Genomic DNA, 16,087 nt, shown 5'->3' with positions numbered 1-16,087 from the left:
AGTAAAACTGAGACAGTTGATGAATTCCAGACAGAGAATAAGATGATGGGCAATAAAATGTGACTTACTGTTCAATGGCATTATGTGCTCCGCTCCGGGATGATGAAAGTTCAGGCCCATGCGTCCTGTTGAAGAAAGACATAAAGAAAAGAAAAGAAAAGATTTTACAAAAGAGGGAAAACATGGAAATCGGCGATAAAAGCCGCCCTGTTGACAGACATTATATTTCCATTCTACCGTCGGCAGCCATGATGAAATGTTGAACATGAAATGAATAAACACCAAATTTACTCAATTGATACAATGGCACAAAGGACGACCACAGACACCAGCAAAAAGAAAAGTTGGGAAAAAGGTGGAAACCTTTGTTGTTGCATATCTCATATATACACGCACACACGCGCACACACACACACACACACACACACACACAGCTATAAAGCTAGGAATTCAACAGAACGAGCATTCTGCTGCGGTGGCAACGTGTACGTGTCACAAGGGCCCATCTGTCAGTGCTTTTGCAGGGAGAGGGTACGGTGTGTGACGACTAAACGGACGTCTTCCTGGTTGTCGCCATCGTCCTATTTGCACAGGCGACAGCAAGAAAAATCGAGCACTTGAGCCGAGGCAGAAATAGCCTACCTGGTTTAGGACAAAACACACTGCAGTCTCACTGTCAACATAATTTGCAGTGGCAGCCGCAGAGGCACACCCTTGATCCCTAACCACTTCAGATTAGGGCCCTCTGTCAAAAATCCGCCTACGCCAGCTTTTTACTCAACACGCAGCCAGACAAGCCGCCTACCTATAGTCATATAGGAGAGGCAAGGTGAAGCAACACATTCACTCGGATACGCATCGATGTTTATGTTTAGCAAATAAACAGCCCTCATGGGCCCGGCGACGTTGACACCGCGGTGGGGGTGGGGCTTAAGGTCGAGGGGGGCAACTGGAACCGAGGTCTTGCTTAGTGCGTGCGTCTCCATACATAACGTGGACTTTGAGAGGCTGGCCCGGCTGCATGTTGCAAGCGAGTGTGGCGCAAACAAGACGACGCGTCAAAGGCTTCCAAATTTGGCCGCAGCAGACAGATCGTGGGGGACGGCAAAGGATGGGGGGGGGGGGGCATCTTCATCTTCCTGACACGCAAACAAGAGTGGAACTAGCAGTGAGACCTGGTTTAAAAAACCAGAGAGGCAGGGTAGGGGGAGGACGAGGGGGGGGGGGGGGGGGGGGAGGCGCCCTGCAGGGCCACAGATGTGGATTTCCACACTCCTCTCAGCCAGTCAGGATCCAGGCAACAGTAGGACTGGAGGGCAAATGGAGTGCAACAAGCCCATACATTCACATACAAGCGTTTGTTTGAACACGTGGATGTGTGTGACACGGACTCGTCTCACATTATCTTTGCACTTTACGACACGAGGAAACCGGATCCAGCGTCGTGTCCCCTCACTGAGGGGTTTGTAGCGCTCTTATCACGTGTATTGGTAAATGTGTGGGTGGACTGTTTGTTAGTCCTCCGACCGAATTACAGCGTTTCAGGCCAAATGTCTGGCCATCTTAAATGTCCTTGACAGAACCCATTATAGCAGACAGTGCCCCTCGACCTAGTAGCTTTAGGTTGAGCAAAAAAACAAGAAGATCCATAAAATACTCCATTTCTAGTACTCTCCATTGCACAAGTTCACAATCAAAGCCGTGACTTTGCTTATAGGAGGGCAAAAGCCACCACAAACACTGTGGTCTGAGCTTGCCTTTCGGTGAACATTAGTCATTTTGGGTGACAGAGGGGGACAGTTGTCCTCCTAAAGCCTGAAAATAGCTCTGGGCATGTGCCATCTGCTTCCCCCAGGGGTTGAGTGGCAGGGCCTTTAGGGGCCCCGGAGTTGCTGCTGCTGCTCTCCTGGTGACATTTTCCTCACAGAGAGCTATTCTCAAGCTGCACCATGATGGTCGCATGGCGGCGCGGCCTCTCGGGAGGCACGCCAATCCGCTTCCGTACGTGCGGATTCCAACAGTACCTCCCCTTTTCATGTGGCCTGTCAATCTGCGCAGACCGGACAGGGAGCTCGCCGTGAACGCTTTGGTAGAAATGGGATGGAGAGTAGGGGATGGATTAGCTGGACATGACCAGTGGCTTCCCCGATGGGGAGACTCTAAATTTGTCATCGTGGGGGAGCAGGAGGCCTCTGAGAGGTTTAAGCGAAGCAGTCAGATTAAGCCAAATGAGGTCGGACGCAACATCAGCTGCACAACTTCAAGGGCTGTAAAAATAAAAAACATATATCTATCATCAACGGCTATCAACAGCTGATGAGGTTGAGATTCGACAGACAGTGAAGAAGAAGGCTAAAACTTATTAATAACATTACTGCTTTCTTGTCAGTTGGACCATCTTCAATTTTTAGAAAGATGGTCGCTGGTACTGACCAACAACCACATCCATCACTGTGTTGGACACAGCGTGTGGTTCTTACAACTGTGCACAGGTTGTGAGAAGATATGAGAGGAGAGTGTGCCAACAGCAAGGTGTGGAAACGTTAGCGCTGATGGAAAAAAATAAAAATAAAACACCTCTGCGGCAGTAGGGTGCCCCAAAGCTGCACTAACTACTGCCAGAGAAGCTCTCAGTTACCAACAATACACCGACAGAAAAAGAAAGGATGACAATAGCGACTGAGGGGCATGTGTTTCGCAGACAGGTGCCTGAATAGATCGAGTGGGTTGGATGTTTCTATAAGAACCTGGTGAGAGAGTTATTTGTGTGTCTCGGTCTGTCAGAATGGCCTACTTCTTCTCCTTTCATGCCAGCTCCAGCTGAACCCAACAACCCTCCACACGACAGTTACGACAGGGCCAAAGTTCCTTTAGCTATCAAGCCATAACACAAAAAACGATTTGAAATTATGTGCAGTATAAAACACAGGCGGATAGGGCATATGTCCAGAAGCAAATCCCCAAATATGCCAACCACCCACTGCTATTTAATGTTTCATAAAGGTATTAATAGTAACACTATTAAATAATAATAATATTAGGATTTCCAGAATCCAGTTAAGCCAGACTGGCAGTAATAGCAATCGTTTTAATAGTATTTCATGGCTTGTGAGATCTTGACAGACCATGGTTTTAATAGACAAAACAAGTCCGGACTTGTTTGCCTGGACTGGATTAAGCTCAGTCATGCTTGCCGGAGTCATGCATTTTCCACCATAACAAAACAAAGCACCCTGACAGCATAGTTTATTGGAGGCAAGGTGCGATTAACCTTTAACACAGCCAACAAACACATCATCTTATCTCGACGCAGTCATTACCGGCTGTTTAAAGTACAGGGGCTTCCCTCTGACATTGAGATCACCGCAAGTGTTGTTAACTACGAGGGTTGAAAAGTTGAAAGGTCAAGTTTACTTCCTCGACCCCTGGCCCAACCATTAGGGTTTCAAATATTGACCTTTCACCTCAGGTTGAGCTGGGTTGACACCTCTCCGAACCTAAACCAAGACAAAAGACAACATGGTCCTCCTCTAATACACAAACGTGATCTTTGAGGACCTCGCTAAGACAGAAAGAAAGTGGTGTTTTTCTTGCTCAAAGCTAAATCTTTATCTAAAACCTTTATTCTTTACCCTCACAGGAGACCTTTACACCACAACTTTACACAATCAGAGTGAGTTGCTTGGGCTCTATCTATGAAAAGTTAAGAAAAAGGACACGATACGGAGACAACATCGAAGCACCTTCACACCGTTCCTCATCCGAACCGTGCTGCACTCGCCATTCTTGTTCTCCTCCCGATAAAATCTCCTGTCTGTTGACTCTTATCCGATGCTCTCGTCAACAAGTGCACAAAGTGAAACAGCGCCGGTGTTGGCGCTCCCTCGACTCCTGACTTCACTTATCGCTTGCTCCTTCTATCTGTTACAACGTTACACTTCATACAGGCTGTTAACCGACACAAGATGGGTGACACCCAAAACACAACACAGCCTGTAAAACCAATGGAAAACTGATTGTGTGAAGCCAAACTAGTTAGCGTGCTAGTTGGTGTTCTTTTTTCAGTCCACAGTAAAATGAATTGACAAATTCAAATTAACTGATTGAATATTTTAATTCAATCAGTTAATTTGGCAGTAGGGTGGTATCTTCTTATTGTCGTCAAAAAAGTGGATAAGCATATTTCCCATAATGCCTATAAACTATTCATTTCATTAATTGATCAAAAAGGAGTTTAGATTGATAAATAGCACCACAGCTAAGAGGAAACATACGTATTTTTGATTCTGGGCTGAACTGTTCCTTTAAATTTGCATTTAGGTTGACGGAGTTCTAAAAGCTGCACTCACCAACAAACACACAATGAAAATCGTAACTGACGCATGTGTAAGATCATGTGACTCAGACCAGCTGAGTCAATGCGTGTGCGTGTGGGTGTGTGTGTGTTCAGAGAGAGAGAGACTTTGTGGGTGGGGTGGGATCCACGCACAGTTTCCATGAGGACTTAAGGGACTTATTAACACTTTTGAGCATCTCAAATAGTTAGTGACGCCATTGAGGTTGTGTGTGTGTGTGTGTGTGTGTGTGTGTGTGTGTGTGTGTGTGTTTCACCCATGATACACAGTATCATGGGTGAAAGAGTGTGTGAGGGGAGACTGCTTAGCATGGAATGTCACAGTTGATTTGCATGTCAGAAACAATTTGGATGTGGGCCTCCTGAGTGTGTGTGTGTGTGTGTGTGTGTGTGTGTCCATATTGCCGGCAGCACCAATGGTGGCTGTTGTCGAACTGCTAGTGTTTTTCCAGGCCAAGGGGAGAATCTCTGGTGTGTGTTTTTGTGTGTTTGTGTGGGGGTGCCTAGCTCTCCACACGTGAGCTCAGCTGACCCAGTTCAGGAACTACATGCAGACTAGTGTGTGTGTGTGTGTGTGTGTGTGTGTGTGTTGTGTGTGTATGTGTGTGTGTGTGTTGCCACAGAAAGGGCCCGTTTGTTCAGATGTCAACGCAACCCCTCGCCCAGGAGTCAAGAGCTTTTAGAAAGTTTGAGAGGATCGCCAGAATAAAGTGTCTCGCCAGAATAAAGTGTCTCTCTCACCGACAACACACACACACACACACCCTTTGAAGCTTTGAAGCTGACTCTTCTCCAAACAAATGCTAAGAAAAGAAACTGGTTGAATCGAGACGGCCTCGCCCTCCTCCCTGTCTTGACATAGAGAGAGTAAAAGAGGAAGGGAGGGGTGTGGGTGGGGTCACCTCACCCTCTCTCACCCCACTGATTCATATTCGCATCACAGTACAAGTGCTTCTCTATCTTTAAAAAAAAACAACAACAACAACAACAACAACAACAACAACAACAACAACAACACACACACACACACACACACACACACACACACACACACACACACACACACACACACACTTGTAAAACACTCAAGGATAAAAAACTACTCCAGTCACAATGAGGAGTACGCGAGAAATGTCTGTGATGGGATGGATGTGGGTGGGACCCATTCAGTTGGGAATGCAAAACTGGGCCTATTGGGTAAATTAGTTTTGACTGGTGGCTCTCTGCTGGTGGGCAGCATCCTCAACGTGGGATACCACACTTACTATGCTTTTCTCTTGATATCGTCTCGTCTCAGTCAGTTCCAATTAAGAATCACTGACCTAGAGTTGCACCCAACAACAAATGGGAGCTTAAAGCCGAAATCAGTTATCTTTACGATTTAAAATCTATATGGTGAATATTTTATTTTCTCACTTGTCTTGTCGGACATGTTGATCAGATTTGTTACCCATATTGGAAACTGATCTTAGCCATTAGACTTACAATTAAGGCTGGGTATTGTGTAAACATTTTTTTTTTTTTTTTAGATCACCATTCCAGTAACAATACCAGTACCCTTCAAGCGATACCAATACCAATCGAGTACTTCATTTGACACCTTGAAGTACCTTGGGTTCATTTTGGTCAATACCTTAAATTGATTGACAACAAGAAACCAGTCAATGTCAGGCTGATTGAATCGTATGAAACAAAATGGCTACTCGATAGGTTTAACAGGTTAACCTGAACTCTGCCCCTGCCTTTGCAACCTGACCAAACCCGACTGGTACTGCCAAATGTTACAATGTACCAAAAATGGTCATTTCAGCCACAACTCTTCAATAACCGAAGTTAAATTTGTCAACACATTTGCTATACTCCCTGTTTCCACTGGGCATCACAACAAATGACACACATGGATGTAGACTATTGGTACAGTCAGAGAAAGAAATAGAGAACTTTCTGAACAGATGACTTTTGAAAATGACCAAACTCAACCTGACCTGACCCCGAAGCTTTACACAAGAAAATGACCCAGGCCTTGAGGGGTCGGGTAGCAAAACTCTTCCCCCAAGTACAGAGTTTGTAATACAAGTTCTGATCTAAATAGACCAGCAGACCAGCAGCTCTATGCTTTTTTGCAGTAGATCAGACAGCAGCCCGGCCGGAGAGGCCTCTCTGACAGTGAGTAGGTACGCCTGGCAGGGCCTCACTGCTCTGTGGTTGGCACGATAGCTCGCTGCAACCCCACGCTGTCTACGCGATGGCGAGAGGGGTAAACAAGCACAGAGAGATGCAGGAATGCGCACCAATGTCCCTGTCGTTCTCCATATCTGCTCTGTCTCTGCTGTGCTTGGATAAACAATCGCGGGGAGGGAAGCCCCGCAGGACATTACGACACCTTTCCAGTGAAGTTAGGTCGGGGGCCAGGATGACCATTTCGCCGCAACAATGCTCTCTCAGCACGAGGTTGGGCGAGCAAGACTCCGCGCGTGACAAAGCTACATGCTCTGCTCATTATGTACCCCTCCCACCAATCTTTCCATTGTTAAGGTGAGAGGATGGGGGGACGGGGGACGGGGGACGGGACGGACCATAAAAACCCTACGCCCGACCTGACAGGGCCTTGATCCAAAGTTTTTACAATAGACACGTGACCTGTTCTACAAAAACATTGGCTTAGATAGCCTGACATACATTGGATGGCCTTAAAAGGGCGTGAAGAGAGATTTTTGGACAGCATTTTCATGATTTCATAAATTCTCTGCATTTCCCAGGAGATAAAACAACGTTAACTCATTTTAGTATGAATCTGCATTTCGCTGCGTCTGTGTGACTGGATCCTCAAGCTGGATTCGGTCATGGTCATGTCTAAGCACACACGAAATAGACGTAGCAGTAGAATTTCTGATTTCTGCTTTCTGGTGATCACGTTATTTAGTGAAAAATGCAAACCACAAATACATTTTATCCTCACAACATATTTGGTCAACAAAAGCACGAGTCACGTGGCATTTTTACTCGATCCACTGATTCCAATCGGCAGAGTGCTAACAGGCAGAGAAGAAGAAAAAGGGCAAAGGAAAATGCAATTAGCAAATAAGACCACCTGAGTGCACATTGCTGTACGTCTGCACCACACACACACACACACACACACACACACACAAAAACACAAAAACACAAAAACACAAAAACAAACAATGATACGCGATTTTGCAGGTAAGGCTCATAATGTTAATTATTCTACTTCAAAAAGAACATGATGATCCGTAGTGGATTGATTAAGAGATTGGCTAATAGAGTGAAAGAAAAACAAATGTACCCAGAGATGATATATGCCCATGAAGAAAAAAAAATTAAAATACTGTAAGCATGGACGTATGAATATTCCTAACCTGCAAAATGATTCCTCCATATAATATCAGCGATAGTCATTGGTGGGCCACCGGCAGGGTGTGGTTTACCTTTGTCATGGTCAGTCCTTATCATATCCATTAAGGAATTCTCCAAAGAGTGCAAGCTAAAAGCATCAAAGGGCCGATTCCGGTCCTGCAACACAGCAAAACAGGAAGAGGGTTAGGATTGGAGTCACCACAGCACATCATACTCAAAGTAAACACAGGGCAGGACGTACTCTTCTAACTACTAACAGTTATAAGGAAAAGCATAATTAATATGAGCACAGTCTCTGGTATCACAGCTTGAATGCAATGAATCAATCTTTGCATGTGGAGGTAATATGCAATGTCGAATATGAGGAAACAAAAAACAGTGAGAGACTAAATAAAATGTGTCCCAAATCTTCCCCCAAAATAAATCTGAATCACCAACATAGTGGGGAACACCCCTCCTATCAAGGACATGACCTTTAAAAAAAAAAACTGGCACATTTCACCTTGCTGTTGAGATTCTGGCTGGTTGCTCACCTTGCTCAAGGGCAGATCCCTTGCAACAACTTGCATGTAACAACAGCTCCCCATGCTTAGCTAATCTAGACTAATATGAATTAAGGATCTGAGACTAGACGTTACAGGCAAAAGAAGGGAAAATAGGCGTCAGCCCTGGGGATGATGGTGAACATTGTGAGGGAGATATGAATCTTAACCTTGAGCCTTTTCATGTCGAGAAGTTCAAATGAAAACACAGACGGGATTAAGCCCAGAAGAGCCCCGTCTGTCAGGATCTATATCATTTACAACAGAATTTTGTTAACAGAGGGGCAAATTAAATCTGAAACAGTTGCTCCTCAGGCTTTCTCATAATTCTTAATAAAAATAAATCTTTTTTGGAGTTTTGGACTGTTGGTTGGACAAAACAAGCAAATTGAAAACTATATCTTGGGCTCTGGGAACTTGAGATGGACACCTTTTCTGTATTTTCTGATATTTTGTAGACCAAGAAAACATCCTACATCAATAAAAGGTAACCACGAGTAGAAGCCCCCAGACCCAACAAAGGCAACCTTCTCTACATGTCAAGTCCGCAGCAGGAAGCACTTGAGATGCCTTTCCTCTGGTCATTTTACAAAACCTCTCCAAACTAATTCCTCGATCCCTCTTTGAGCTGCATTGGTCAAACTGCGTCCAGAACTGGACCGGTCAAATACTGCATCAAAAAGCATGAAAGCGAGTCTGAAACGGAGCTGGAGGCTGTAGCCTTGGCAGCTGTGTCCTGTGTCCGGCTGCCCGGGGCCCCGGGGCCACGGGGCCACATTGTTTGCACACCACAGCTATTGTTGCCCGTTCGGCTGAGCATTCAAAAGCGTTATTCCCTCCACTCTGGGCCCCAACAGCGCCACGTAGATAAAAATCTGCCCACTTGGTACAAACGGTAAACACTTGAAACGCTGAGCTTTTAGTTCCCCCACCCCCCATCCCCCACACTCCACTCTGCCCTGACACATGTGGACGAGCGCAGTGATGGGGGGGGGGGGGGCTCAGTGTAGTCACGTGACCTAAAGAGATATACACAAAGGTCTTTTAACAGTTTTTACTGTTTAAAAACCCTAAAGTATAGTACCTTGACTTCACTGCAGCTCATCTTGTCTCGTGGCACAGGAACAAGATTGTTTACGAGGGAGGGGGGGGGGGGGGGGTGATAAGAAACAGACTGAACACCTGTTGTTAATGAGTAAAGTCTGCTCAGTAAGGATAAGTTCTGGCCTGCCAGATGCAGAGGCAGTTGGTCTATTGTTTTTCTCCTTTTCGCAGCAGTCTATTATTTTCATGTTAAAACATGAATGTGCAGTCAAAGTCCCGTCCGATAGTTAGGTCACGCGTTACACTGGTCACACCCGCAAACCCGCAAACCCGTCCGAGCTCCTGCCCCGTCGGTCTGCCTCCTGACCTCCAACTCCTTGATCTGATCACGATCACAGAGGACCACACGAGTCCTCGCCGCGAAACAAAAAGAAGACATCATTCCGAGTCGGGGGGGGGGTGGTGTATCTCCCAAGCAGCTCATGTGACTTTGTGTCTGGAGCGCTCACACTGACATGTTAAGATGAATTCCGCACATTCCTCTTCCTGTAAAGTGGCCGCCAGCAGCAGGCGAGTGCGAGCACATGCCCTGTGTTTCACCTGGGGGGGGGGGCATCTAAAGAATACCCAGATATGCACAGAGACAACGAGTACACCTGTCACCGGCTGGCCATGTGACAGCGTGTGCCCTGCTCGCTGCACGGCTCAGCAATTTGCTCTAGTTTCACTTCAGTGAACTGGACACTTGACATTTGGCACCCTGACCTTGCATCCTGGTGATAACTCCTCTCCAATTATGGGTGTAATTGCTAAACGGCTAAGTGTGAGTTACAGCCAGGAATTGCATCGCTGAGGTACCCAGCCCTTGTCAAATGGTTATTATCCAATGCTTGCAGATACACAGATTGTATCAAGTGCCGATACAGCTAGTGGTATAGGCTATGTCTCCGAACTTAAACAGGAGTTCAGATTTACACATAAATGTTAATTTAGCTCATCAAGGAAAGTACAGCCTGTCAAAAACAAAAGTTAAAGGAAACATATCGTGCTCATTTTCAGGTTCATGCTTGTATTTTAGGTTTCTACTAGAGCATGTTTACACGCTTTAATGTTCAAAAACCTCTTTATTTCTTTCACACTGTCCGTCTGAATATACCTTTATTCCACCCCCCCGTCTGAAATGCTCCGCTTTAGCGCATTTCAATGGAGTTGTGTTGCTAGGCAACAGGTCGAGTCCATGTTTACTTCCTGTCAGCCGATGCCACTCACATACGCTGCTACCCCCGAAATAAACTAAGACACTTTTAGAATGTTTAAACTACGTTTAAAACTGTGAAACTCTCTTTATATTGTTTAGTTGTGACATCACAACGGTACGGAAATCCTGACGGCTCATTTAAAAAGGCGCAGTTTATGAATTTGGGTGACTACGAGTGTGTATATCTCTCCATGGACTGAACGTTTCGATACTTTCACAGTATGTTTATAGTTTAAATGTTTTCTGTGATCCTGGGGGAAGCTCTCTAAAGCCAGAGAACATAACTCTGATGACGTCATTAATCAATCATCAAATTGCTCGTCTTGTCCGACCGACCCAGTGGTATTCAATTTACAATAATATGCATCTACAGAAGCGGAAAATATTCCCATTTAAAAGGCTGCTTTCGGTCGGTTGACATTTTTGCATAAAAGATTCACTTTCTTTCACTTGATTAACCATTTCAGCCATCGGCACATCTGGGAGTGAAGCACGGGAACATGTTGCTTCAACCCTAATGTTTCATCTGGAAACACTCGACCAACACCAGAGCAGATGACTGTACTCCATCCATGCCTATTTTCCAGAGTTTCACTTCAGCAAACAGAAAACTCCATACAGCATGACATGCGGCCCCCTGACCTCGTCTCCCGGTGCTGTGAGCCGGCCGAGGCAAGAGAAAATAGATGGAGGCACTCAGCAGACGTGTAATAAAGCCCCGGGAGGCCCGAGTGACACACACAATCATTATCTCCTCAAAAGGCTATACGTTTCAGGCCAGTTGGAATTTCACACAGCGCCGGGCTGTGTTTCGTCGGCACACGGAGCCCTCTCTGCACTAACAGGTTAACATTTCGGCTGGTGCTCTCCGTTCTCCCGAGTCTTCGCTTTGATTGGGTGAACAAGTGCTCCTTTTTAAGTAGGCCGGTGATTTAGTGGGGGGGGGGGGGGTATTCAGCTGGCTTATTTTTCGTGTTGGCTTGTTTGTCAGGCAGCATGACTGCACATACAGTATTGGGACTGTTAGTGTAGTCTACTCTGGAATCAGAGATGTCAATGGCCGACGGAGATAAATTCAAACTGAACTCATTCTGTATTCAAATAATAAACAAGGCATCCTGGACCTTTCCTATTATAATGTGTGGGCGTATTATGCTAAAGTAGCTAACAAATGATGGTCACGTATTGTGTTAGGAGCCTACAGCCAAAAGCTGTTGTTTTTTTGTAATTGGGCTACTGGAAGGAATACATAACCCTTTTTTTTCAAACTAGAGTTATCTAACTGTAAAGCTACTTAGCTATCATTTTTTAACATAGAAACAAACATTATGCTAATTCATTAACTATTAGCATGTTTTGGCCCTGAATGAAGTTAGCTGTCATGGTCGTACAGCTTTCTCACAGCAGAAATACAGACATATATTAATGTCAGTACTTGAATTATGTTAAATATTTTGTTGAAACTCATAAAAAGAGCTTATTACTGGCTTCTTCCGACTGTAAATGCACCCCCCCCCCCCAACAAAAAAATTGGACACGAGGAATATATCAATATAATAATTTATAGGCGTCTCAATCTCATGATCAAACCCCGCCCATTATCCGATCACAAGCCAATCAAATGCACGTATGGGTGTTGCCTTCAAATATAGTCCAAAATTACAAGTAGAGCGCACCTGAACTACCAACGATGTTGAAAATGTTAGTTATAAAGCATGGTAAGACTAGCCCATAATTATCATTACCATTATTACTATTATTATTTGTATTACTACTAGAAGTAGTACCTATTAGAATTACTATTACAAGGCTATGTTAGTGGGGTTTTTTAAAATAATGAGCTTGTGCTCAATGTTCAATAGTCATGAACTCTACACAGAGTGAGTAGCTTGTGCATTCTTTGTTAAATGTATCGTTCAGCATGCTCTTTCTGAAGATTACTCTATTGTATTTTATAAAAAAAAACACATCACTGAAAACAGGAAATCCTTCCTGATCACCGAGGCGAGCTGGAAATGTAGAAGGTTACGAGCAGCACCTGAATGCGCCACGCGTCCTTTAAACCCTCACGGAGTGAGCTGGCAGAGGGAATTTAACCGTTTAGTGCAATATGCTCGTGCTCGTGCTCAACGACTATTTCAAGGACCGACTCGGTGCGTCTGCCTTTTGAAATGCGTAAAAATAGCAGAGATCGATGCGCGTTCCCTCAAGAACTCGCTGTCTCATTCGATTTCCTTTGACCTCCACCACTCAATGTGGCAGAATACAAGCCGGGGGGAAAATGTTGACTGCTACCTGCATCTGAATGCTGAATTATCAAAATCAATTAAATGAGTGCCTCTGAAGTCGCGTTCTTATAAAAAGGCATAACCCTATAATAACTATGGAAAATGACAAAGTGTATGACTCATGCGATAATATGTTTTTTTGGACTGCTATTTTTCCAGTTGACTATGACATAATAAGCTCAATCACTATGATATACGGACCAATGAATCAGTGGTACTCATGAGTTCAGGGTGACCTTAAGGATAGCCGACTTAGTTGTAGGCCTTCTTTATTTTATTTTATCCCAGGCATATCTGAATTTCTGAATAAAATATTGGAAACAATCTCTATTTTTGATGGGTCAAACTGACAACACGTCAAGGGGGTCAACATTTTTTAAATGACCGGCTGAAATCAATAGAGGTAGGCCTATAGGCCTGCTCTTATAATGGAAGGCTATTTACCTGGAAAGGCAGTATGTTGTTGCTGTTGTCAGTCCTGAAGGCGCTGTCATCCATCCAGGGCTTGGGGCCGAGGGGACCAGGTCTTGGGAACTTGGGGGGAGCTATGACATTGCTGGAATAGGGCTTTTTCATCGGGGATATGGGGTTCATGGGTGACGGCACCCCGACGCCGACCCCGACGCCGACCCCGACCGCTCTGCGCGGGTCCCTGCCTGCCTGCAGCCCGCTCCAGGGGTTGGAGGCTGTGCTCCACGCGGCGTTCTGGTGATTATTCCAAGCGGACGACGAGGCAGAAGAAGAAGAAGAAGACGACGACGACGACGACCCCTTGCTGTTATTCATGATGGTCTGATAAGCGTTTCTCTGGGGAAAGGGCCCTTGGCTGGGGCTGACAGGGGACCTCCTCTGCTGGGGCTGCTGCTGCTGCTGCTGCTGCTGCGCTTGTTGGGCTTGCTGGGCTTGCTGTTGGGTATGGGGAGCCAGACCGATCTGCGGGGAGAAATTACTGCCGAACACCGGGTTGACGTGGTGGGGGAAGTTCTGGAAAAGCATCGTCCCGTTCACCGAGGGTATTCCCTGGAAAAAGCTGTCGTCCACGGCGTTTGTGGTTCCCGTGGACCAAGTGCTCCCGAAAGAGGAGGAGGACGGCGAGGAAAGGGGGCCGCCGGTCTCCTGCGGCTGGTGGTGGAAGCTCAACCCGGGCAGGATCGGCGACTCCATCGGCACTTTGTCCTTGCTGCTGCTGCCGCTGCTGCTGCTGCTGTTCAGCGCTGAAGCCGCTTGGTTGCTCCCGGTCGACGGGCTCTCCGACTCCGATGAAGAAGAAGTGGGCTCCGATGACGGGGTCGGGGTGGAGGGAGGGGGGTCTACTTGCGTCGGATCTTGCTGATGGTGAGGCTGGGCTTTGTTTTTGTCCATCAGTAAATCATCCTGCATGGTTTGCTGAGCTGCAACGGGGGGGAAACAGAGACGAGTATTATTATTATTATTATTATTATGATTGTTGTTGTAATTTAGGAGCTCGTGCGCCGGGCTCGCCGGGCTGCTGTAGTATCTGATGAGCTGGGACAAGTCCGACAAGGATATGATGTTGGAGGGGGACCGGGCAACTGCGACGCAAGTGCGTGATCACCCATTTAGCCGAAAAGAAGAAGAAGAAGAAGAGGAAAACACACTTCCCAAGACTATACCAGAGGGATCCATGAATCCCACAAATTACACACGGAGCACACGGCTGCGGATATTCACCAGATTTCGCCACGTCTCGGTTTTTCCTTCCACGCAGGAACTCCGGAGCTGCAATGTGAAACTGATTCAGTGTGTGTGTGTTTTTTTTTGCCTTAGGACCTCCCCTATATTCATTTACATACGTCAGTAAATACAGCTGTCCTTCAACAAAGCTAAGACAGATCTACCTTGACCCAGGCACTTTGACACACACGACCACAGAGCTTTAGTGTTTGTTTTTGTTTTTTCAAACGGAAATGACTTGCACCAAAATGCACCTTTTTACGCAGTGGAAAGCGATGCGCCTGAAGCGCTTTATTTTACCGCAAAGACGTCTCATGTACCGGCAAAACCTTTCCCTTTACAATAAAGAATGTGTCAGTCATATACTGTAATAATTTAGCACGACAAGTAAAACGATAATAGCTTAATAAGAAGGATCATTGTGATTGGTCAATTGAGTAACACTCAATACAAAAGTCCATATGATTTATAGGCTAAGAGATTTTATTATAGCGCAAAGAGAGACTCTGCCCGAGGTCCGCATTGACACAGCCACGGGGTTGGCATTGCCACAAGACAAAAACAGATGTATAGGCTTCTTACGTTTGAATAACTTAAAGGCTGAAAGCTCTACGTCCTCTATTCAAAGTTAGACACCAGGCTGTAGAACATTCCATGCAAAAATCCTCCTTTACTTTGCATTTGATAGACAACGCCTTGCAAAAAAACCCAAATTGCACACACCCTCGAGTACTATCGGGAGGGCAATTTTGCATTCTGAAAGCCACAGTTTGCCACGTTATTAATTTCAACAGTGAGCAGGACAATCTAAAATGTAAATAGACCACAGTATGCGTGATCGTCTCGAGGTGAGCGTTCTGTCAGCTTGAGGCACATGCGAGGCACAACCACATAGAACAGGACACAGTGTCAAATCATCCAACGTTAGAATTGTGCTAAATTAAAAACCCAAAATAACACTCACACGGGCAGGAGAGCTAACACCCAACACCGAGGCCCGTCAGTGACACGAATGCAATAGTCTGTGGACTTTGAAAATAACACTTCGGATGACATACTGGGTCGTTTTACAAGTTGGAATTTCAAGGTATAGTCGCAATAGCCAGCACCGTACACACCCCACCGGTCAACCCGTGTTTTCTCCTCCAAGAGCTGCGCTTCCAAGGTCATCAAAGCGGCATAATCGGCAGCCCACAGCGGATCAACTCACCGGCCACTTCACCGCAAACACTGCCAAAATCAAACGCCCATTCATCGCGCTGATCGGATTCCTCATCCATACATTTCATGAAGCTGTCTTCCCTCGAAATCCCCCTTTAATCCATATGTGTCCCCTTCTACACAAACGACAAAAAACAACAAAAAAACGCATGCACACACACACACACACACAGCGTGGTCGCTTCACTGCCCTACGGGCAATTTGAATTACCTTTATCGTTCACCTTTTTGGGACTCTGTAAATAAAGATATTTCTGTTTGCCTCGTCTGGGTTTAGATATGACAAACGAGCTACCCCTGTGCCGAG

At 45.7% G+C, this 16,087-nt stretch overlaps 1 protein-coding gene across 6 annotated transcripts in view; it reads right to left on the bottom strand.

Moving 5' to 3' along the window:
- Positions 1 to 16,087, bottom strand: part of cpeb3 (cytoplasmic polyadenylation element binding protein 3) — a 34,732-nt gene extending 18,645 nt beyond the window's left edge. For 2 of the 6 annotated variants that reach the window (XM_068726517.1, XM_068726525.1), the window contains exons 1-4: positions 15,770 to 15,985; positions 13,309 to 14,255; positions 7,735 to 7,888; positions 69 to 125 (exon numbers count right to left, since the gene is read on the bottom strand). In XM_068726517.1, coding sequence (XP_068582618.1) covers positions 69 to 125; positions 7,735 to 7,888; positions 13,309 to 14,255; positions 15,770 to 15,848 — 1,237 coding nt within the window. In that variant the 5' untranslated portion in view covers positions 15,849 to 15,985. The other 4 variants (XM_068726535.1, XM_068726561.1, XM_068726544.1 and 1 more) reach the window with 3 other exon arrangements.

This window comes from Cebidichthys violaceus, unplaced genomic scaffold (genome assembly GCF_023349555.1).
Source record: "Cebidichthys violaceus isolate CVI_PGR_0920_01 unplaced genomic scaffold, fCebVio1.0.p SCAF_10, whole genome shotgun sequence".
Lineage (NCBI taxonomy): Eukaryota > Metazoa > Chordata > Actinopteri > Perciformes > Stichaeidae > Cebidichthys > Cebidichthys violaceus.
This window is presented reverse-complemented; position numbering and strand designations above follow the sequence as displayed.